This window comes from Cnephaeus nilssonii (assembly GCF_951640355.1).
Source record: "Cnephaeus nilssonii genome assembly, chromosome: 15".
Taxonomy (NCBI): Eukaryota; Metazoa; Chordata; class Mammalia; order Chiroptera; family Vespertilionidae; genus Cnephaeus; species Cnephaeus nilssonii.
Genome location: NC_137086.1, coordinates 5,650,282 through 5,674,174, shown reverse-complemented (window position 1 = coordinate 5,674,174; position 23,893 = coordinate 5,650,282). Strand labels below are relative to the sequence as shown.

The following is a 23,893-nucleotide window of genomic DNA, read 5'->3' as shown; positions in this document are numbered from 1 at the left end:
TTGGGTAGAGAAGAACTTTGGATGGTTGCCAGGTTTCTGGCTGGAGAAAATGGGTAGAAAGAGCAGCTCACTGGTGAGATCAAGAACCATGGGTTGGGGTCGGTCAGGGAGGAAAATGATGGCTTCTGTTTTAAACACTGAGTTTGAAGTGTAGGTGATGGTCAGCAAGCCCTCGCCCTTCGTGAAATGGGAAAACATGAAATGTGGTCTCAACTGATAAGGAACTTACAGCCACTTAAGACAATCACACAACATGGACCACTACCATTCAGCCCTGAAAGAAGTGGGTGTAAGGAGAACTGGGGGTTGGGGACTGTGTTCGTAAATTAAAGCTAGAGCAGCAAGACTCCAATTGTTCCATTCGTCACACACAGCTCTCAAGGGGGCAGTTTCCTCGGTAGAAACAATGTTTTTCTCAGAAAAATGTCTTAGAGAAATAAATGCCCATCTACCAGTATACAAAGACTTGCAGGTCGTAGCCAAAAAGTGGAAGCAATTGGTAAACAGATGAACACATGTGACATATTTTACGCAATTGAATACTATTTTAGCATTAAAAATGAATGTGGTAAATCCTACAACAGAGATGAAAAGGAAGCCACAGACCGAGGGCCACGTGCTTACATTGTTTGATTCCAGTGACGTGACATGTGCAGAAGGACAGTATTTTACGGAGCCCGGAGGTGGCCACAGGTGGGCAAAGAGACTACTGGTGGGGGGGGGGGGGGGGGAGACCATGTAAAATTGGATTGTGGCGATGGCTGCGCACTTTGCTACGTTTACTAAAAACCATTTAATTGTGCCGTTAAAATGGGTGAAATTGTGGTCTATAAATGATGACTCAGTAAAGTCTTTTTTCAATGCCAGTTGGAGGAGCCGCGGCGGCATCTCCTGCCCACGGGGAAGCTGGTTGCGGGGAGAGGGCCAGTCCAGCAGAGCAGAGCTAAGCCTGGGGGGAAACAGTCCTGGTAACATCCTCCGCGCCCAGGAGGCTCCTGTTGTGTAAGCGCAGAGTGTGAGCCGCTGGTTAAATGCCACCTCAGTGGGCAGCGCCAGCTGCTTGGGTCTGGACTTTCCCCGCCCGGCGCTGGAGGGGGGGACGGGGCAGGAGAATCCAGGGGTAGACCTAAGCCGAAGGAAGCGGGCACAGACCCGGCTCTGCCCCTGTGCCCCGCAGCCCGGGCCGGCCGCGCTCACCTCGATGATCTCCAGCATCTCCACGCGCGTGATCTTGCCGTCGCCGTCCAGGTCGTACATGTTGAAGGCCCAGTTCAGCTTCTGCTCGAAGCTGCCCCTGGACGTGATGGACAGGGCGCAGATGAACTCTCGGAAGTCGATGGTGCCGTCCCCGTTCTTGTCGAAGGTGCGGAAGGCGTGCTGGGCGAACTTGGAGGCGTCCCCGTACGGGAAGAACTGCAGAGCAGACAGACACGGTCAGGGGGCCGCCGGGAGAGGACCAGCCCGTCTAGGCGGGGTCTGAGCCCCTCCAGGCAGACAGGCCGCAGCACACGGGTGGTCTCAGACGGGGGGCCGGGGTGCAGGGGCTCCCGTCTGAGCAGCAGCTTGGCCCCGAGCTCAAGGCCAAGGGCGCTGGCACAGGGAGGGCTGTCTGCGGGGGTGACCTCCCTCACAAGCACCTGGCTGTTTCCGGTGGGCGAGGCTGGTGGGGCCTGAATGGGGGTGGCTAGCACCCCAAAGCTGCAGCCTCTCCGGTCACTCCCACAAGGACAAGAACTGGGCAGGGAGCAGCCTCCTCTCCCCACGCAGGGGTGGGGTGGGGGGAGGGGTTCTACACGGATGCCCACGTTCCCCTCCGGGAGAACATCTGGGTCCCTGCCCCATGACCCAGCGAGGTTGCCCAGACCTGCCCTCTCCAGCCAGCTGTCCCCCTGCTGAGGCCCCAGTGTCCAACCGCCTTTCACGGGGACTTTTCTTTTGTCGAGCAGACATTTAAAAGCCATTAAAAATAGAACACGACTGGGCTTACTTTTGGGAGAGAGAAAGGGGTACTTCTCAGAGCCACCAGTTGGCAAGGGGGCCGCGGGAGGCGATGGGGACTAGGAGGGGAAGGAAGCACAGACCCGGAGCGGCCAGGCGAGCAGAAGCAGGCGGTGGCCTCGGCCCCGGACATGAGTCTAAGCCCTCACAAAGGGCAGGGAATCTGACACCTGACCCTCTGTCTGGTCCAGCAGAGCTAAAGGACATTGTCCAGGTGGAGGGTAGAAAAGAGGCAAATGAACCTCAAACTCCCCCCTCCCTGCCTCCCCAAATAACCCGTTCTATGTAAAAGCAGAAAAGGTATATATGTATTCCTGGATGAATAAACCCAGCACATTCAAAGCATATTCTTGAGGATATGTTTTGCAAGTGTTACCACTTGCTAGCGGGACAGGTGGCTGGCTTCGTGCCCACTCGGGGCTGTCTCCCTTTGGGAACCTCAGTTTCTCTCTCTCGCTGTCCATCCTGGCCTGGGACCCGCTGCCCACTCTTCCTACACCTGGAAGCACAACGGAAGGCAGAGCGTTTCCCTCCGGAGATAAAAGATGCTTTTCCACATCGGGACCCCTCACCTGAGGCCCAGAGAAGGGACCAGCCTCGCTGGGGGAGGGGGAGCTGGCTTAGGTTTGAATTTCAGTAGCAGCCACGTCCAGACACCAAGATCCAATCTGGTTACTACTGCTGTGTACCACCTCACCCCAAAACTTAGTGGCACAAAACAACGGCGATCATTTTATTCATCTCAGAAAACAAACACTGGACAGCCATTTCCCCCCATCAAACAACTGATGGTTCTATGGCTGCGACGGACAGCTTTCTCCTTTGTTCCCTCATTCCCTAAGCATTTCATATTTATGCTGTCCTTCATTTTGCATTATTCATCAAAATCCATTGCACCCTTTCTCTTGCCAGGCCCTGTCCTCGGTGCTGGGAATACAGAGATCCGGACCTTGCAATTAATGGGGGAACCCAAGGTGAAATTGACAACAGTCGTGTTATCTGGTAAGAGCTAGATAGAGCCCATAAGTAGTCAGTCTTCCTAAAGCTTCGGGTGGTTTCAAAGAGGGGTGCTATGGAGGAAAAGGTCACCCTTCTTTCCCTCTGCACCCCTCTCCCCCCATGCCTCTCGAGAGCTCGGGCTCCAGAGGATAGGTTGCCAGGTGCTGAGTTTTGAACCAAGCAATTTGAACTTGAAAATGTCTAAAGAGGTAAATTGGATCGTTATGTTCTCTGAACTGTTTTGTACTCACACTTCTGACACCAAACATGTGAGTTTTTGTTTTGTTTTTACCCCTCACAACAACCAATTCTCCAACTCTTTGGATACCAACTGGGTGTCCTAGAAGTCAATTCAATTCTGATATTAACTGCCAAGAGTTAGGGCACACCCCATAGGTCAAGGGCTCAGTCCCACAAGACTGCCCCCTGGAGATACCAGTCACAAGTCCCAGGTTTCCACCTGTACCTCTGATAGACCTGCTATAAAGTTGGGGGTTCCCTCAACATCCTCCTTTGATAATTTGCTAGAATGACTCAGAATTCAGGAAGGCACTTTATCTACTACTAGAGGCCTGGTGCACGAAATTCATACACTCGGCGGGGGGGGGGGGGGCTCCCCTCAGCTCAGCCTGCACCCTCTCGAAGTCCAGGAGCCTAAGCCAGCAGCCAGACATCCTTAGCATTGCTGTGGAGGCAGGAGAGGCTCCCACCACCGTCACTGCGCTCTCCAGCCCTGAGCCTGGCATCTGGCTGAGCAGCGCTCCCCCTGTGGGAACACACTGACCACCAGGGGGCAGCTCCTGCGTTGAGTGTCTGCCCCCTGGTGGTCAGTGTGCATCATAGCGACCAGTCGCTCCACCGTTGGGTCGATTTGCATATTAGCCTTTTATTATATAGAAGTACCAGTTTTTTATAAAGGTATAAAGGGCACAACTCAGGAAGCGTCCAACAGAAGAGAGCACAGGACAAGGTGTAGGGAGGGTGCATGGAGTTCCATGTCCTCTCTGGGCACACTGTTTCCCAGTGCCTCTATGTGATCACCACCCGGGGAGCTCCTGACCTCTATGGTTTAAGGCAGGCGTCCTCAAACTACGGCCCGCGGGCCACATGCTTGTGTTTTTGCCGTTTTGTTTTTTTACTTCAAAATAAGATATGTGCAGTGTGCATAGGAATTTGTTCATAGTTTTTTTTTTAAACTATAGTCCGGCCCTCCAACGGTCTGAGGGACAGTGAACTGGCCCCCTGTTTAAAAAGTTTGAGGACCCCTGGTTTAAGGGGTTTTGTGCAATTTCATTAAATTTTGCTGATAAAATCATCGGCCATTGCTGATGGAACTCAGTCTCCAGCCCCTCTCCCCTGCCTGGAGGTCTGGGGTGGGGTTGAAAGTCCCAACCCTCTAATCATGTTTTGTCTTTCCCTGACCAGTTCCCACGGAGGATCCCCCGGCCACCAGTCATCTCATTACATAGTGAGTGAATGAGTGAACTACTTTCTTTTTGAACTGTTCTTCCTAATCATCGTCCTATGTAGTTGCAACCAATTACACATTCAGTGTCTCTGGAGTCCTCAAGACAACCCAGGGGGATGGTTTGAGTCCTGTGAACTTGTACTCGGTAACAGAGAAGCGGGTTTTTTAGGACAAAGGTTTAGCGCCATCTGTCATTCCTATTTATTTAGGGGATTTTTTACTTCCTATTACTGAACTAAAATTCCCAGAGTGCAAAGCCTGTTTGCCCACCAGTGTATCCACTGCACACAGCACAGGCCTGCAGACGGTAAGTGCTGAGGATGATGTTGAATGACCACATGGAAGGAACGCTTGCAGGGGCAACCTGAGGGTAACAAACGTTGCTGCTGCAAACGGCCACCACTTACGGAACATCCATTACATCCCAGCCAGCTCTGCGCCACAGAACTTCTTGTGATGATGGAAAATTCTATCAACCACACAGCTCAAAATAATAGCCACGAGCCATGTGTCAACCACGATGTTGCACGCTGGGAATACACTAGAAAAATAAAAAAACCCACACAGAGCATTGAGGACAGTGGGGGTTGTACCCCTTGAAATGTTACACGTGTGATGGAAGAACTGAAGGTGTTGACATTGTTTCATTTGCACATCGATGCAGATAGCCACGGGTGGCTCTGGGGCTCTGCAGTGACTGCTCTGATCTGTGCTATGTCATTAGCGCTCACAAATTCCTGTCGAGCATTTATCCTCAACTGCATTGCGTGGAAAAGGCGACGTGGACCCAGAAAGGTCCAGCAAACTCAAGTGAGCTCTCTCCCCACTGTGTGATCTGCAGCACCGCCCTGCTGAGGATAAGAACACACAGCAGAGGAGGCGAAGAGCGAGGGAAAGGTTTTCTTCGGCCTCATCCCTGGTTGGAAAGCTCCTGGGATTGTCACCCAGCGCTGGAGTGGGCTCGGTTCTAAAACTCCGAATGTGTGTGACTTCACTTAGTCCTCATAGCATGCCTACGGCTGTGCACTCGGTACTGTGGCCGAGGAGACAGCTTCAAGGTCACGGCATTTGTAGGTTGCTGTCTGTCCGTGGCAGAGGCAGGAGGCAAATGCAGACAGGTGTGATCTTTTCTGCTACATATTGTTATTTCTCTGCACCGAGTATTAGCGGAGGAAATAAACCCAATTCCACACGTGATGAAGCATAAGAATGTGGTGCAGCAAAAGAATTTGTTGCCTTATGTAATTCTTCGCTTCCATCGGCTTATAACACTGGAAACCCTCAGCCTTTTGTATGTATTGCCCCCTTCTGGCATTGTGTGTGAACTACAAGAAATTTACCAAAATGGGGATTCTTTTTTTATGACGCATTAACTCAACAAACAACTATTGAGAAGCAATTGTGTCAAGCATTGTGTTGGGTGCTGAATAAAATAGAAAAAGACTCACAGCATTAAGGTCAGGGGGGCAAGCAGATATTAATCAACGACATACATAAGTATAAAATACATTGTGATAAGTTACTAGTGCATAGAGCTGCAAACAAGAGAGATGGGGATGATATTAGTATAAAACTTCTACAGAGTAGTGTAGCGTTTCCTCCCACCGCCCTGATATGCAGGCTGCTGGCAATTCACTGTTCTTCACCGTCGCTCAGGAATGGTCTCGGAGTCTGGGGCTTTCTGGCCTTACACAAGTCTAGACTTCTCCCCACTGTGCTCCGCACCCTCACTCGGAACCCACCAACGCGCAGAAGAAACCCCCAGGAAATGCTTGCGGTCCTTGTCTCTCCCTAGGCCACGACAGGAGACTCTGCACGAATTATCCAGCTCCCTCCAAACACAGTGGCCCAAACCCTGCGTTTCTGTCCAGCTGTGACTGTTAAAAGGCTTGTTTCCTCTAAGGGCGGCGAATGAGCCCGGACACCTGCGCTGAATATGTGCTGTGTCATTGACTGCACGCCAGACCCCGACCTGGGCGACACAGAGGCTGTTTGGTGGCTCATCAAGAAATGGCCTCAAGCCCTCGCCGGTTTGGCTCAGTGATAAGAGCGTTGGCCCGCAGACTGAAGGTTCCCGGGTTCAATTCTAGTCAAGGGCACATACCTCGGTTGCAGGCTTGATCCCTGGCTCGATCCCCAGCCTGATCAGGGCACATGCAGGAGGCAACCAATCGATGTGTCTCTCACATCCATGGTTCGCTCTCTCTCTCTCTCCCTTTCCCTTCCACTCTCTCTAAAATTCAATGGGAAAAGTATCCTGTCCTCAGGTGAGGATTAACGACACAGAAGAGACGACCTCGGACACTGCGCTTCCTCTCCTCACCCGGTCTGTCCTCTGCACCACCTTGCTGCCCGCATGCCGCAGCTTCCAGAAACGGTTCTAACTTCAGAGAAGACATTGCAACATCTAGAATCTCTCCATCTCCCAGGCACCGGAGCCTGCCGCACTCTGATGGAGGAGCTTTGACGGAGGATGCGGGTCCCCTAGCCCTTCAGAGGCAGGAGGTTTGCACGAGCCCGGCCGAGTCCCACTGTGACCGCGGAGGGCGGGGTCAGAAGGGGTGTGAGGAGGACGGTCTCTCCTGGGCTCTGGCCATGGCCCACTCCTGGCTGAGGCCGGCAGCCCGCAGACCTCAGAACACATTTCTGCCCCTTATCAGCCTGGACTGAGTTCACACAGGGATCAAAGGACAGAAGCGTCTTCTTGGGCCGCCGCCTGCTCAGCTCGACGGCTGCCTTCCCGTCGCTCATGGAAGACAGTCCCGTTGGCACAGCCTTGCTCAGGTCCACTCTGTTCCCTTTGTTCCCAAATGTCAGAAGCCTATCCCTCTGGCTCATGAACCCACAAACACAATCCCGCCCAAGGGTAGGGTCTTCTTTATTGCACCCCTGAAATATGTCTACTGCGCCCCGAGGTCATGTGCCCTCACCCTCACTCTGCTGGAACTCATCGGAGGCGTCCAGCCCGCGTCCCAGGCCCTGCCACGAAGGAGGAAGTCCAGGCAGGCCTGGAGAGGGGAAGGTTGGGGGAAGAGGGGGGGGTGGTTCTGGAGGAAGTGGGCTTGAACAGGAGGAGCAGGAGGTAAGGAGGTACTGTGTCTTCCTGGGGTGTTGGGGGGCAGCCTGCACAAGGTGGTGTGGCCAACAGAAGCCATGGGCCAGCTGCGGAGAGGCCCGGTGCGTCCGCTGAGCCTGCCTGGGCGATGCTGCCAGTTTTAACTTAATTCTTACAACACGCCTCCTATGAGGCAGGGCTCACAAGTGAGGAAACTGAGGCACAGAGAGGCGAAGTCACTCTCTCACGGTCACACAGCACCCGGCAGCGCTGAGATGTGAACTGGGAAATCTCCCTGCAGAGCCCGGTGCTGTCTGCGTCGTCTGTCAGGCCCGAGGCTCCCGGAGGCGGGGAAAGTTGACCTGAAGGCGAGAACCGTCAACCCGGGCAGGAGCTTTTAGGGCAGCCATCGCGGGGACCTGAACCCCAGATCCCGCCGCGGCCAATCCTATCGGCAGACACTTAGGAATTTTTACATGTTGCCTGCCACCTGTTATCAGCCAGCCCGGCAGCTTCCCCGCCGCCCACGGCTTGCTGTCGGGATTCTATTTTCTGGAGCATCGTTCCCAGCAGGCGCCTGAGATGCCTGGCTCGGCACCAGAGTCCTGGCTCTGATCTCCGGAGTGTCCTTCTGGCGGCCGCACACCGGGCTCCTCAGCTCAGTCCCCCCTGTGGACCCTTCCCCTCCCGCGGGGCACCCGTGGCGGCAGCAGCCACAGGGGCACTGAATTCCCAGCTCTGCCCCGCGGCTTGTTGCTAAGCAGCTGGTGCACGCTGAGATGTGTGGAAGGAAACCCTCATGGTGACACCAACAAACCCTCCTGTGCCCAGATCTGCGTGTGTGTGTGTGTGTGTGTGTGTGTGTGTGTGTGTGTGTGAGAGAGAGAGAGAGAGAGAGAGAGAGAGAGAGAGAGAGAGAGAGAAGGCTATGCCTGCCAGGCAGCAGGACCCCAGGACTGCAACAGAACAGCCTGAAGCACAGAGGGGGTGGGACAGAGTTACATCACTCAAAGCAGGCAGGTAACGGTCTTCTCCTCTCTGGTAGCTGTGCTCCCAGGAAAATAGAAGCCAATATACAAAAACACCTGTCTCCCTCCTCTCCCGGCTCCTCCCTGAGGACCCCATTCTTGCTCCTGATTCCAGTGTCCATGAAGAGGAGAAATGATTGTTTGGGGCGAAGCAAAGAGGGCCCCAGTGGGTCTTGGCCTTGGGCTCATTTTTCCCACTGTGGGCATCTTCCCTGGCCTGGGCAATGCCACACACTGCCATCGTTCCCCGGCTGAGGTGTTACGAAGTCCCCAAATGCAAAGGCTGGGAGAGGGAGAGCCGGGAGCCAGGCCGCCCTCTCCCCCGGTCACCTGCAATACATAGCCCGCCTCTAGTCTTGCTGATTCTTTAGAGAATTTGTGGGTCCATGCAAAGTGAATAGGTGGAACCCCTGTTTAAAAATGATCAAGAACTTGGAGATGGCAACATTGGCGCGTTGAACCGAGTGTGTGATTTAATGAAGAGTCCGATTTTTCCTTCCTGGTTGGAAACACCACATTTGCGCTGTGCCCTGGGGGCCTGTGTTTAAACTTGTTACTCTCTTTTTTTTTCGGCTGGCAGTCAGTCTATTCCTCTGTCAATAGCATAGTGGCTTAATTACTGTAAGCTTATAATATATTTGCATATGTGGCAAGCATCCCTTCCACTCTTCTCCTTTGGATTATTATTGAAAATATATTCTCTGAAAGGAATTTCACAATAATTAAGTCAAGCCACAGAACAGCCAAACACAATGAGATTGTGACAGAGATTGCTTTGAGCTGCTCCGTTCATCGAAGTGGAGCGGAGCGAGGGCAGGTGCTTTATGTGAGCTTCTCGCATCTCCTCTCCGCCCCCGGAGGGGGTCGTGTTGTTCATGGAGCAGCGACGGAGCTGTAGGAATTTGTTACAGCAGCAGTAGGAAACTGATTCACCAGGTGACTACATCCTTGAACACAGACAACCAAATGACCACCCAACTCCTCCTCTGATTCCTGGGTACCAGGACAACAGCTGGTCCCTCTCACACCTCCGTCACGTGCCCCTCCCCCACGTCCCTTCCCCAGGTTACTGATGCTACTGGAGCTGAAATGGTGCTGCCAGGCCTGAAATGTGGCACTGGGAACCCCACCTCTTCTTCCCTGGGCAAAGGTAGAGGAAAAAGTTGCCGAGATGTGTGTGTGCCTGTCTGCACGTGTGTACCTTGATGAAGGCATCTCAACACTGAAAATAATGTCACATGATGGGGGCAGGAATCCAGCCCTGCTCAACTCCTGGCAAGCCCAGGATGAATGGCAGTTGCCATGGAAACAGCATCCCTTGGCTCTGCCGGCCGCCTTCTTAGCACAGCTCTGCCTCTGCGATCCCGTCACCACTCCGTGCTCGGCAGCTCCACTGTGCGACAGGGTCCGCATGCCTCGAGGCCAAGCACTTCTGCTATTTTCCCTCTTTCTAAATCAGCTGCTTGGATTCCAGAAGCCAGGACACTGGCTTGTGAACTGAGATGAGAGGCTGTAAGCTACACTGGGCAGAGCGCTGGGTTCAAGGTCTCCTTGCTAAGGTCCTTTCCCTCCTCCAAGCCTGGTTTCCACTCTGTTGTGATGGACAGGGGGTTGGCCAGGATGGCCCCTGAGAGCCCCTCTAACAACTGTGAGATTAAGCTCATTGGGAGGTGATAAACGCAGACGGAGGAACAAGACAGAGCTAAAGAAAGGCCAGGATGATGGCAATTGCTCCATGTTCCTGAAATCCAGCCTTGCCACTGGAGGGAAAAGGCCCAAGGGGCAGCCAGGAGCCAAAGGACGCCGCTCCTGTGCTGTTCACAGTGCCAGCTTCCTCAGAGGAAGAGACTGAAGAAGGAGAATGAGCGAGAAGTCAGGCCCCCGTGGTCTGTCTATCAGAGGACCGCCTGCTGCTGGGCCCTGCGTCTTGCTTCCTGTACTCCTCCTCCTCAGGGACCATGTCAAAGCTCTTCAGCTGCGCCGCTGGCCACGATGGACTCTGGGGCCCAGATAACACAAGACAGGAGCCACTCCCCAAACCAATCTGAACAAATAGTTAACTTTTCCAAGTTCCTGACCTTCAAGAGCGATAGTCCAGCAGGGAAGCGGAGGCACATACACAGGTGACTGCAACCCAGGGTCTACACGAAGCTCACCTTGGCCACGCTGCCTGTTTAGAAGGCAAACTCACTTCACTCCATCAGCTCCTGCCACCTACCACTGCACCGCCAGTCAGCATCGGGGTGTTTGGACCAAGCCACTCTGCCCTTCCCTGTCTTTATGGGACTTGGCACAACGCTGCGGAGAGGGTCCCGGGAGCTAGCAGGGTGGATGGGGCAAGGCTCCTCTCTGCTATTTCGCAGCGCTTCATGATAAATAAACCGGAGTTCGTGAGTTAAATATGAGAGCTGGACAGGAGCACAGAGCGGGCTGCAGGGCCTCCCGGAGTCAAGCAGCGGCGGTGATGCTGGTCACAATATGTGCGCACCTTGTTCCCTTCACCATGACCTCCCCAGGGAGCGTGTCACAGGCCAAGAAAACGGCTTGAGTCCAGGAGATGCAACATGGAAGGACGTTTGGTGACTGCTCTGCCCAGGTTAACTGGCGCACGGATCAGCGCAGGGAGAAAGGAAGTTATCAGGCTCTTGGGCAGATAGTCTAAGACTCTAAGTCAACTAGCACTATCCCTTCTTGCCTAGTTTTTTGTTAACTTGGCTTTTGTTCAAGGCATCAATATGTCCAGCTCTAGGTAACAGATGATGATTGGACTAAAAGTAATAATGACAATCCTGTTTCTTGCTTCTTAATTATATGTGGATATGACAGGTGATACAGTGTAGGCCGAAGAGACAGAAGAGCAGGTCTGTTGAAGGTGGGTGGGTGGGAAGGGGGCACTTCTTGGACATCTTTCAATTTCCTGACAAGAAAGACTGATGCCGCTGGTGCCTTCCCCTGCTCTGGCAGACTTGAGTAATGACGTGATGCCCAGAACGTGAGCAATCAGCTTGGATCCATGAGGAAAAGGCCAGGAAATATTCAGGAGCCATGGCTTAATGCTGAACAAATTTCTACCTCCAAATTCTTTCTGTGTGAGAAAAACAAACTTTTATCTAAGCCACCATTTATTAGCTCTTTTGGTTCCTTGTAGCCACATAACTAAGAGGCCCAGCACAGAAAATGGAATTTGTACTTTTTCCTGTGGGCAAAGGGGAGGGCTTTTGTTGTTGTTTAAGATTAATTGAAAATAAAAAGTAATAGACAGCCGAAACCGGTTTGGCTCAGTGGATAGAGTGTCGGCCTGCGGACTGAAGGGTCCCAGGTTCGATTCCGGTCAAGGGCATGTACCTTAGTTGCGGGCACATCCCCGGTAGGGGCTGTGCAAGAGGCAGCTGATCGATGTTTCTCTCTCATCGATGTTTCTAACTCTCTATCCCTCTCTCTTCCTGTCTGTAAAAACTCAATAAAATATATATTAAAAAAAAAAGTAATAGACATGTGTTGTGAACATTTCAGACCATAAAAAAGTATATAAAGTGAGGAGTACAGGGGACCCCTCTCACCAAACCTTTTTGAAGGTACACTCTATGAAGAAGAGAAATGTGTGTATATTTTGCAAAAAAAAATAATAATAGGATTATGCTATATAGTGTTTTACAATTGGCTTTTTTCATTTAATAATACAGCATGGATCCAGGTGGATCCATGGATATGGGGGCAGCTGTACTTAAGGAAGATGAAGCTGATACGATTCAATCATCTCTAAATAGGACATAAACCAAACAGATAAAGCCTCCCTTGTCTCCGAAAAGCAAAAGGAGAGGCTGAGATGTGTGGTAACTTCCTGGGTGCAGGCATTGGGTTTGGCGTTCTCATTTAACCCCTTCCTCTGTGAGGCCATTCTCCTTTTACAGATGTGGAAACCGAGGTGCCCTCAGAACCGGAACCTGGTTCTATCTGATACCCAAATCCCTTGTTGCTCTATTTTTACCAACAAATGGGTTTGCATTTTCCATCCTAACTGCTCCCATGTTTCAAGCTGTCAAATGCAAATACTCGCATTGCCTTGATGGGGAGACCCGATGCAAAGGGAGCACCCAGGGAACCTCTTCCTCCTGGGTCCTGCCAGGAGAGCAAAATGTGCTGGGCCCGGTCCTGAGGCATAAATGCCCCCTTCGGTGCTGGCCAGAGCTGACTTAGGGAGGCAGGGGCACACTGGCCTGGGTTTGGAGGAAAAGGGGGATCGGACACCAAAGCCAAAGAAGTGTCGTGTGGAGCCCATCAGGCTGGTTTCAATGCTGACGGTTCAGCAAAGCTCCCGGGAATATGACAACTGGCAGAACTCACAGTGCGGGGTAATTATGCTGTCAGACTGTCAGAGGCACCCCCGGTGCTGGTGCTCAGGGCTGGGAGGACCTGCCAACGGGATTCTTTGTGAATATGTAATTTGCTGAACGTTGTTAAGTCAATGTTTCCCCTAACTGGGAAGTCTGACAACAGGAAGTGTAATGTCAGTGCCCCTCCTCCCCTCTGCTGCCTCGGAGAGAGGGAGATGGGAACAGTGAAGGTGGTGGATTTGGGGGTGAAAATAAAGAAGGCGGTAGCCTAGGGAGGAAAGGCAAGGGAAGGGGGGTGGGGAGCTATGAGTGTCCTAAGTCGGGATTGGGTATCTTATTCACCTCTGTGTCCCCAACACAGAGGACTGGGCCTGGACCTGGCTTTGAGAAAGACTCTGGGAGCACTTCGTTGAGCGTATAAATGAACTGCAGAGTGGGCAAATCCACCTTCTGGAAAATGAAGCAGTTGCTGTCATCCAGGACTGTCTGTCCCCATTTAGAGTCATGTTAAAGCCCAGTGGTAAGTTGCGATGCATTTCAGAATCATCGTGGCGCTTTTTAAAGTATAGAAGTTGCTCTTGCCTCCTTTATACTGAATCAGAAGAGGGAGGAACAGGCCCTGTAAGTCACATAGAAATTAGAAATGCTTACGCCTGACGTTAGGAAGCATTGTTTTCAGCATCCTTTAGATTCTTCCAGCTTCCCTGGCCTCTTCTGGAGATGGCCTTGCAGTGGTTGTAGATTTATCTGTCTGGTGGCATATTTGGGGTGATCCTTTTTTTTAAAATTTTTTTCTTTATTGATTAAGGTATTACATATGTGTCCTTATTCCCCCATTGCCCCCCCACTCCCCATGCATGCCCTCACCCACCTGGTGTCTGTGTCCATTGGTTAGGCTTATATGCATGCATACGAGTCCTTTGGTTGATTTCTCTCCCTTACCCCCACCCTCCCCTACCTTCCCTCTGAGGTTTGACGGTCTGATGGATGCTTCTCTGTCTCTGGATCTGTTTTTGTTCATCAGTTTATGTTGTTCATTATATTCCACAAATGAGTGAGATCATGTGATATTTATCTTTCTCTGACTGGCTTATTTCACTTAGCATAATGCTCTCCAGTTCCATCCATGCTGTTGAAAATGGTAAGAATTCCTTCCTTTTTTACCACAGTGTAGTATTCCATTGTGTAGATGTACCACAGTTTTTTAATCCACTCATCTGCTGATGGGCACTTAGGCTGTTTCCAAATCTTAGCTATGGTAAATTATGCTGCTATGAACAATTAGGGTGCATATATCCTTTCTGATTGGTGTTTCTAGTTTCTTGGGATATTTTCCTAGAAGTGGGATCACTGGGTCAAATGGGAGTTCCATTTTTAGTTTTTTGAGGAACCTCCATACTGTTCTCCACAGTGTGGGGTGATCCTTTCAGTAAGGTTTGGTGGGGCTAAATGTCTACTTGGATTTTCCCAACTATAGGAGCCCTCACTCCTGTACCAGGTTCTCTGATGAACTGATGGGCTATTTGTGGAGGGAGAAGGGGCCTTTATACTGGGGAACACTTTGGGAGGGGAGCTCCTTGCTGGTCAGTCCTCTACACAAGCCACAGGGATCACACAGGTGTCAAGCACCCTCTGGGGCCACTCTGTGCTGCCCTCCGCCGGACTGAGAGCTTCAGCCCCAGCAAAGTAAGGATCATGTAGCAGAGATTCTTTTGCCAAAGGAGCCAAAGTCAAGGAAGGCAAAAACTTGCAAAACACCAATCCCTACCCCACCCCTAACACACACACACACACACACACACACACACACACACACACACGGAATATAAGACCTAGCTTGTCAAATTCTCACCCCTGATGACTGCCAAAGCCTTGCTTTTTTGCTCATCCATGTGATGGCCCTGGAATCTCATCTTTATTACTCTGGCTTTCCTGATACACTCTAAATCCCTAAGCATGACACACACATTAAGTCTAAGCAGCCATTGATGTGCTGATACAGTTGATTAGAAACATTTGAGGGAGCAGGTTTGACTGAGGGAAGGCCAGAGTGAGTAGGTAGGTGTGGGGTGGGAAGCTATGAAGCAGACAATAGGGCACAGAAAAATGGCAGTGAGGATGTTGGAGCCAGAGTTGGCTCATTTTGGAGCCACCAGTGTCCTCTTCAGAATAATCATGCAAACCTCTTTCTAGCCTGGAGTAAGTGTGCCTTTTGGCTCCATTCAAGTCCTACTTCCTGGATGGAGCTGGTCTCAAAGCAGTCGTACATGAATGTACAGCCACCTATGTGTTATATGGCAGGGTCAACCTTCATATTATCTCTATACAAGCCTGGTGTCTCAGCACAACTGAAATCCTCACAACAGAGCTGTGTGTGAGGCATTGCTATCGCTGTCATTTGGATAAAGAAACCGCGGCTCAGGGGTTTATGTCATTTGCCCAAGGTCGTGCAGTAAGGTCAGAGCTGTGGTTCCAGAGTTAAAGCCTATACCACTCAGCCATTCATTAGCTGTGTGACCTTACACACGTCTCTTTTCTTTCTTTGTGCTCAGTTCCCTTCTCTGCAAATTGGAGGCAGTAATGGTACCTAGCACAAAAGGCAGTTGTTTTAATGAAAAGGATTAATACGTGGAATAGTGCCTGGCACATAGTAAATATGACATAAGTGTTTACTATTATTCTTATTCTTATTAGTACTCAATATTGTTTCCAAGGAATCCTAGCACCTCTGTTTCTCTCACTGTACCTACTGGACATATAGGAGGAACTCAGTAAATATTAGCTCCCTTCCCTTTGTCGTTCTGAAAACTGCCATCAGGGCCAACAAAAATGTCACGACTGCTTGTTTTACGGAACAAAGATTTTCATGTTCCCGCTGAACAGAAGCCAACACTGGCACTGTTGGATCAAAGCGCGCACAGTTCAGGGCCTTGAGCTGTAGCCCCCGCCTGGCTCGAGTTCAGAGGAAGATTCCTTGGAAACACGCAGAGGAGACGGAGAGCCAAGGCCCTGTCATCCGGATGCGTCCGGCCCACATCACGCACACGTTGTGATCCATCGTCATGTTCTCGGTCCCCGACGGGGCTGTTTTGATAAACGGCTGACTAATGGGCAGGAAGGGGGACCTTTCGCCAACGTGTTTGTTTCCATTAGATTATGGATGTATTTTTAGTGTGGCTGAGAAATACCTAGGATCTTGCCTTGCGAGATGATTTTGTGGACTAGGACCAAGAAAAAAATATTGGCAAAAAAACAAAATGATTGCAAATGCTTGCTGCTATCAGGAGAGCCTTCTTTTCATTGCCACCTGGTCCACTTAAGATGTAGCTCGATTATTATTTCTTCAGGAACGCCCCCCCAGAGCCTCTTCCCAGCACTGTTCATTTCTTATGGCCTCTAACACAGCATTTACTTCATTGTATGATCACCTCCAGTTCACTTGATGGTCTCCCCCATTGAGGAAAGGAGTCATGCTTATTGGTTTATTTCAGTATCCTCAACGAGCAGATGTTCAATAATGTTTAATGAATAAATAAATGTATATGTAGATAGATTGATTGATCAATGGGTAGATGGATGAAATACAAAGACCAGTCATTCTGCATCGGTATGAGTGTGATTATAGGTCCGACGTCTCAGCATCTCTCACCCACGGTTAGGTGTCTGTTCCCCGTGTGACGCTGCATTTGCCTAACGCCACCGCAGGCCTCATCTTCATGCGTTATTCAAGCCATGCGGGCAAATAAATGCCTCTGCTGTCAAATTGACACAAGGAGGGAAACACAAGCACTAATCATGGTCCACCAGCCCAGCAGTACACCCGGCAGAGTGCCCCAACGGGGTCAAAGAGTCAGGGAGCAGGCGCAGGAAGAGGGTAGAGGTGACAGGAACGTCTTACATTGGCAAATTATGGACAAGAGTTTCTTGTGTTTAAAAAATAAACCCCACTGACTTCAGCAAATGAAGTAATCAATCATTGGGACCTTTCTGGTCAGTCTAACTCTCTATGTGGATGCAGTTTCCATCAGGCTCCAGTGTGTGAGACAGAGCGGAGCCCTGGGGAGGCTGTCTGGCTCAGCCCAGGCAGTAGAACAGGGTATCTCGGCACCACCCACTCTTGGTAAAGCAGAATCAGACACAGAATGAGTCCATTTCTGCTTGTCATGGTCTCAAATCCCATCCACAGGGAAGCGCACATAGCTGCACACCTTGCATCTGACCTTGAGAAGAGAAGTTGATGACAGGAAGGAGCCCCCCAAAACATTCCCTCTGGGCAGAGATTGCTAGTGATCCCCCTTATCTAGTATTCTCTCTTTTCACAGTAATGGACTTTTTAGCTGGGCATATAGCCACCTAAAATTAAGGCTACCTTCCCGGTGTCCCTTGCAGCCAGGTATTGTCATGAGACTAAACTCTGGATATGGGCTGAGGTAATGTATGCAATTTCTGGGTCTTTCCCTTAAAGGTAAGGGTGTATTTTCCCATCCTTCAGTCTTCTCACTAGCTGGAACCTAACACTGTAGGGAGCCACTTGTGAATCAGAGCAACACCCTAGGAAGGGGCACCAGGATAGAAGGGGACTGAGTCCCTCAAGGTTTACAGAGCAGAGATGTCAGGTCATCTTGGACTTCCTGTGAAAGAAAAATATTCTTCAGCCCTAACGGGTTAGGCTCAGTGGATAGAGTGTCAGCCTGCAGACTGGAAGGTCCCAGGTTCGATTCCGGTCAAGGGCATGTACCTTGGTTGAGGTGTGCAGGAGGCAGCTGATCGATGTTTCTCTCTCATCGATGTTTCTAACTCTCTATCCCTCCCACTTCCTCTCTGTAAAAAAATCAATAAAATATATTTTTAAAAAAAGAAAAATATTCTTCAGCCATGCTGAAACCACATGAGTCTCTGTTGCACTCAATTGAACTTTTATCCTAACTGAAATGTGTGTGTGTAATTATACACACATACACTCTGGAAAATCTTCATGTCTCCTCCACTAACTGTTATGAATTCAATAGTTTTGGTCCTTCAGAGTCATTCATCCATTTTAACAATAAATACATATTGACATGTGTCCCTAACACAGAATAACAGAGCACCTTAAACATATTTGAAATCTTAAAAGGAGGTAGTTAGACTGATTCTTAGGGAAGTGGTTCCTTGCTGGATACATACTATTATATTCATTCTGTATCAACTGGATTCCTTAATTGCCCAGAGCTTTCATCATCAGTCTGACCACTAAGATTTTTCTATTTGGGGGCTGATCCAGGTGTCTAATGCTACATGTTCTCATCATGTCCTCATCTTGAAAGCTAAACAGACAACATTTCATCTCACTTATTTCATCTCTTGACCTCAGGATATTTCTTGACTCTTTCCAGTTGGTCTTGTCTTATGTAATCTCTCCCAAAGCCATCTAGATCCTCATCCAGGGAGTTACCCTGGCAACCCAACTGTGTCATCTTGAAAGATATCTCCAGGCACCAAATTCTGAGTCGACAAGAGATTTGACTGGGACCAAGCTGTGAAGCCACAACATATTAGCTCTAACAGGATGTCATCATTTCTCATGCTCCTGGTACACTTGTCACATTTTTAAAAATAACATGGATAAAAGCAAGTCCTACCTTGACTATACAGTGAGACTTACTTAGAAAGCGGACTATCTCTGTCTTTTATGATCTCCCTTGCATTTCTTCTAAAAGAAAATCTTTTTAGTTTTCACATTTTTCTCTAATAACCTTACTACAAACTAACACAAACAACCTAATTTTCAAGTCTTCAGATAGCTTTTTTATTTTTAAAATTTTTTGAGTTAATCCTCACCTGAGGATATTTTCCATTGATTTTTAGAGAGTGTGGGAGAGGGAAAGACAGAAAGAAACATCAATGTGAGAGAAACACATAGATTGGTTGCCTCCTGCAGTGCCCCAACCAGGGACCAGGCTGGGGAGGAGCCTGTAACCAAGGTGCGTGCCCTTGATGGGAATCAAACCCGGGACCCTTCGGTCCACAGGCCTATGCTCTATCCACTGAGCCAAACCGGCTAGGGCTCCGATAGCTTTTTTTATATTAGACATCTCGAGTTTTACATTTTATCCTTTCTTTTCCTCTTGGGAAAGTAGTACTTAAGGAAGCTCATTGACTATCCTCTTTGGTGGCAAGTGCATCACATATTCATAATAAAATTAACAAGCCACTTGAGTCTGAGAATGGGGATGCTATGTTATCCTGTTATGCTATGATGTATCCTGCTTATTTAAACATCCTATATCAAAGTTGTTCATTATGGATCTCTGTAGATTTATTATTCTGGATAACATGCTATAACATGCTTTATTCCTTTCATTTTTTCTTCAAATTGAATTCTAGCTAAGCGTATAAGAGAGAGTCCTTTATTAATTTATTAATTTGTTCTATTAACCAATTAATTTTTGTTACTGAGAGCTGAGAATTGAGACACAGTCCCTGCCCAGCCGGTATGGCTCAGTGTTTGAGCATCGACATATGAACCAGGAGGTCAATGGTTCGATTCCAGGTCAGGGCACTTGCCTGGGTTGCAGGTTTGGTCCCAGTGGGGGGCATGCAGGAGGCAGCCAACCAATGATTCTCTCTCATCATTGATGTTTCTATCTATCTCTCCCTTTTCCTTCCTCTCTGAAATCAATAAAAAAATATATATTTAAAAAAAAAGACACAGTCCCTGCCCCTGTGGGGAGCTGGACAGGAAAGTGCCATGACACCAAGTAACCTGTGGTACATACTAGCAGAGATCTAGTGTCAGCTCCACTTGCTTTCTAGAATCTTGGTATTGGAAGGGAATCCAAGAGGTCTATGGTTCTCTCCCTCATTTTACAGAAAAATAAATTAAGGCCATGCCTACCCATCCTACTTCTAACCTTCTATCTTTCGCCCCCTCATCTTCTCTGCTCAGCCATATGAAACTTCTTTCTGTCCGTGGAACTCCCATCTCTGCCTTGGTACCATATTCTATTAATTTCTAGATCTCCAGAAAAAAAGGAGGTGAAGCTAAAAAAAATGGCCCCTGTCTCTCTCCCCTCCCCTGAGCTCCCCAACCTCATAGCTCTTGTGCGGTGCCTGCACTAGTTTGTTTGGATGGCTTTGTGCCCCCCCACCCCTCCCCCACCCCAGATTGCATAGGACTTCCATGGGACTGCCTAGGACTGCCTGCGATCCCCTCAGAGGTTAGTCTGGTATGGCACACACAAGGCATGGACAATAAACACTTGATGAATAACTCGTTCAACTCTGGCTCTAAGACATTTGCTTAAGGATACATTGTGAGCTCCTGCTGCTTCGCTCACTGAGTCACTGTGAACATTTACAAGGAAAATGAAAAAAAAGAAACACACCCCTTATCATTTCTGGTACTGTCATTCTGCTATTTTACGAAGAATACAATACCAGGTCACCAGAATTTCTATGGTCATCTAACACCTCCTGGCAAGAAACCATCTGTTTGGCTTGGGTACACATTCAGGACTGAGCCTTCCTGGCATTCAGGGACTCTGTGATTGGGTCCCACTCACATCTCCAGCCTTACTTCCCCCCTGTTACCTCTTTGGTAATCTGACATTTCAGGCGACACAGCTACTTGCTATTCTCCACACCATCCCCCTATCTCCCTGTCCTTGTGCCCTTGCTTAATTTGTCCTTTCTCTTGGGAATGTCACTCTTGCAGCTGCAACTCCTACTATACTTCAGGGTATCTTGAAATATTCAGTAAAGACATTTATGTAGAAACATATAGAAATATACTAGGCTAGAACATTTTTGTTGTTCTTGGGACAAATATTATTTCCTCTACCATCTCTGAGCTATCTATACAGATTGTTGTACTAGGTTGCAAGCCCTTAACACAAGTGAGGCAATCTGACTCAAACTTCACATTCCCCATAGTTCCTGGCTGCAGGCTTGTTATAGATACCACCCAGCAGTATTGGTGAATGATTGCTAGTAGCTTCTCTGTATTGCTATCTACAGAGGGATTCTCCTATAACAGAGCTAATGAAGTCCTTGGACATTTTGTAGATGGATTTAGGACTGTTTTACAGCGGATCTCTCCCATTTCTTCCCAGTTATGACAGGACTGCGCTTCATCTGGGAGGAGAGAAGCTGACATGACACTGGGATAATTCACAGCATCATAAGGGCAACCACAAGGATGGGACTCCAAAACAACCCTGAGAGAGGAACAGTCAAAGAGCCAAGAACATTCCAAGTGGAGATTTAAGAGTGATAATCAATAAGATGGAGAGTTTTCTTCTGGCAGGTGCTCGATGGGCCACAGGAGGGGAGGAAAGAAATTATTCCCACCAGGTTGGGTCAATGGTACCAGATCCAGATCCCATTCACCCTTTCAAAGGGTCATAAAAATCCAGCAATGCAAAACAAGCTTTACAATGAGAGATCCAGACATGATTTTGCATCTTTAAGTGCAATCCTATAATAGACATGGGCTATTTCTTCCTCTTTGGCTCTATTTCCAATTTGAAATGGATTGTCCTTTACCAATTAGCTGTAGATAATAGCTAAGTGGAGAGTTGGTCTTCCTGGCTTAAAACCTCCATAATCAGGCTAGAGTTGGGACCCATCCTTTTAGATGTTAAGTGAATCCCATTAAGAAAATGCTCCATTGTGGAATGCCCCTCCCCCTCCCAAGGGCTTCTGTGTCCTCCTTTGTAAATTGGAGGTGAGGTGAGCTGGGGGAAGGGGGCAAGGGATGGGGGGAGGGGTGGAGTGAAAGACTTCTAAAGGGCTTTTTCCAACCTTATCCTGAGAACAGAGAAGTCGAGGAATCATCTAAGAGCATTCCTCCGGATAACATGGCTGCAATGACCATTGATAGCTCTCTAACTGACACCTGCTGTGTCACAGGAAAGTAGACTCCCAAGGTGTGGAAGCCATCCAAAAGAATTTCACACCATCTGAGACAGGAGAAGGTTATCACTCCAACCCCTTTGGGATTAATGCTCTCTCTAATGCAAGACTCACTGGTAACTAGCTATTCCCTGAGACAATCTCCCCATAACAAATGCCTTTGGAACCGCACATGTGACCTCGTTTTCCCAGAACTAGAACTTCATTGTCATCTCTCCCTCAAGATTTTCAGACCCTAGCTCTTGTTTTCCACGTTAATTAAAGTTGAAGTGCAGCCTTGATCGTGTTGGGAAACATTCCAAATGGAAATGAATTCCCAGGTTTTCACTAAAAATCTTAGCATCCTTACCAGCCCAATCTCCATGACATTTTATGTCTTATGTAACGTCTATTTCCCAAAGGAATTAAAATGGTTCTGCATATAGCTCTGCCCCCAAAATTTTTTAATAAGACCTACTCCTAATTACCTTTTACAAACATGCAAAATCTGAATCCTTGAAAACCCATCATCCAAAAACCTTTTTTGAGTTAAGTCTTCTACTTTCCAATTTCATTTGAATCTGATGCTGCGATGTTGTCATAGCCATTTCTGCCACATTTTCTTTTGAGAAAATATCTGATGGGGGAGCCAGCTCTTGGTGCTGCTGGGTCCCAGGCAGGCCACCACAAAGTATCCCACAATGGCATATAGATTATTTTGAATTAAAATCACTTGAGAGGCCCTAACCGGTTTGGCTCAGTGGATAGAGCGTGGGCCTGCAGACTGAAGGGTCCCAGGTTCGATCCCGGTCAAGGGCATGTACCTTGGTTGGGGGCACATCCCCAGTGGGAGGTGTGCAGGAGGCAGCTGATCAATGTTTCTCTCTCATCAATGCTTCTAACTATCTATCCCTCTCCCTTCCTCTCTGTAAAAAAAAATCAATAAAATATATTTTTTTAAAAAGAATCTAACTTAAAAAAAATAACTAGAGAGGTTGCCAGAGCAAGGAGGAGCTCTCCAACTCGCCTCTGTCTCTAGAAATGCATAAATGCAGGTAATAAACCTCCATGTGAAAGATGCCACTCCTGCCATAAAAGGGCTAAGATTCAGAGCAGTCAGACTAAGAAGAATCCGACAGCCTTATTGCAACAGATAGAGGCTCCAGGGCTGAGAAGCGAATATAAACAAACCCTTGTGAGTTTTACTAATTTACTGCCCTTAGCCCACATTCTACTTGCCTTCCTTACTACTTACAGACCCCAGCACCTATGCTCTTTTATCTTGTCAAAGTCCCCCCAAATGTATTGTTTCTTCATATAATAAAAAATATATAAACAGCCTGCTCCACTTCTCTCTCAGAGAATTATTCTTTTAATTCTCCTATGTACATGTAATAATTTGGGTTTTCCTCCTGTTATTAGGCCTTGTGCCAATTTTATTAGTAGTCTAGCTGCAAGAACGCAAGAAGGGTAGAAGGGGGAATTCTCTCTCCTGGACAATGCCACAGTCCAAGGGACTGGGCTGTTTGGCATCTGGAAACCTTCCCATGCCCAGGTGCCTTAATCTAGCGACCCATCTGTCTTACCTGGGTACAAAGCACTTTGGTTGGCTCTAACATGAACTGATGTCACACTTCATCCTGCATGGCAACAGGGGCCTGGGGGACACCTTTGTGCTGGGGAAGACACAGAGCCCAATGTCTAAGGATCTGTGATAGGAATGAAGCTATAGCATAGCCTTGTGGTAGGTCTTGCCACGGTTGCTGCCCCACCTTAGAATACACTGTAGACATCAATAGAGCCTTACATCCTCCACTGTAGACCATTTATGTGGCCACTGGCTTTGGCATATAAAACAAACACATTTTTCATCTTGACTCTGGCAGTGAATGAGTAGATCATCCATCATGATAGCAAAAACATCTTGTTCCAGGTTGCAAAATCGGTTCACTTTCCTTCTTCCCTTTGGGACTCCACCAATGAGGTGATAGGTCTGGGTTTGTTATTTCCATATCAAAGACGAGAAAACAGAGATTCAGAGAGGCAGGGATATGGCAAAGGTAGCACAGCTGGGATTGAATCTCAAGTCTGCCAGGTTCCAGATCCCATGGCCATTTTGAACTCCCCCCTGACTTGA

General features: G+C 48.8%; 1 protein-coding gene across 1 annotated transcript in view; it reads right to left on the bottom strand.

The window, feature by feature from the left end:
• Nucleotides 1–23,893, bottom strand: part of VSNL1 (visinin like 1) — a 59,431-nt gene that overhangs the window by 573 nt on the left and 34,965 nt on the right. The window contains exon 3 of the mRNA XM_079792904.1: nucleotides 1,198–1,413. Coding sequence (XP_079649030.1) covers nucleotides 1,198–1,413 — 216 coding nt within the window. The remainder of the gene's footprint in view (nucleotides 1–1,197; nucleotides 1,414–23,893) is intronic.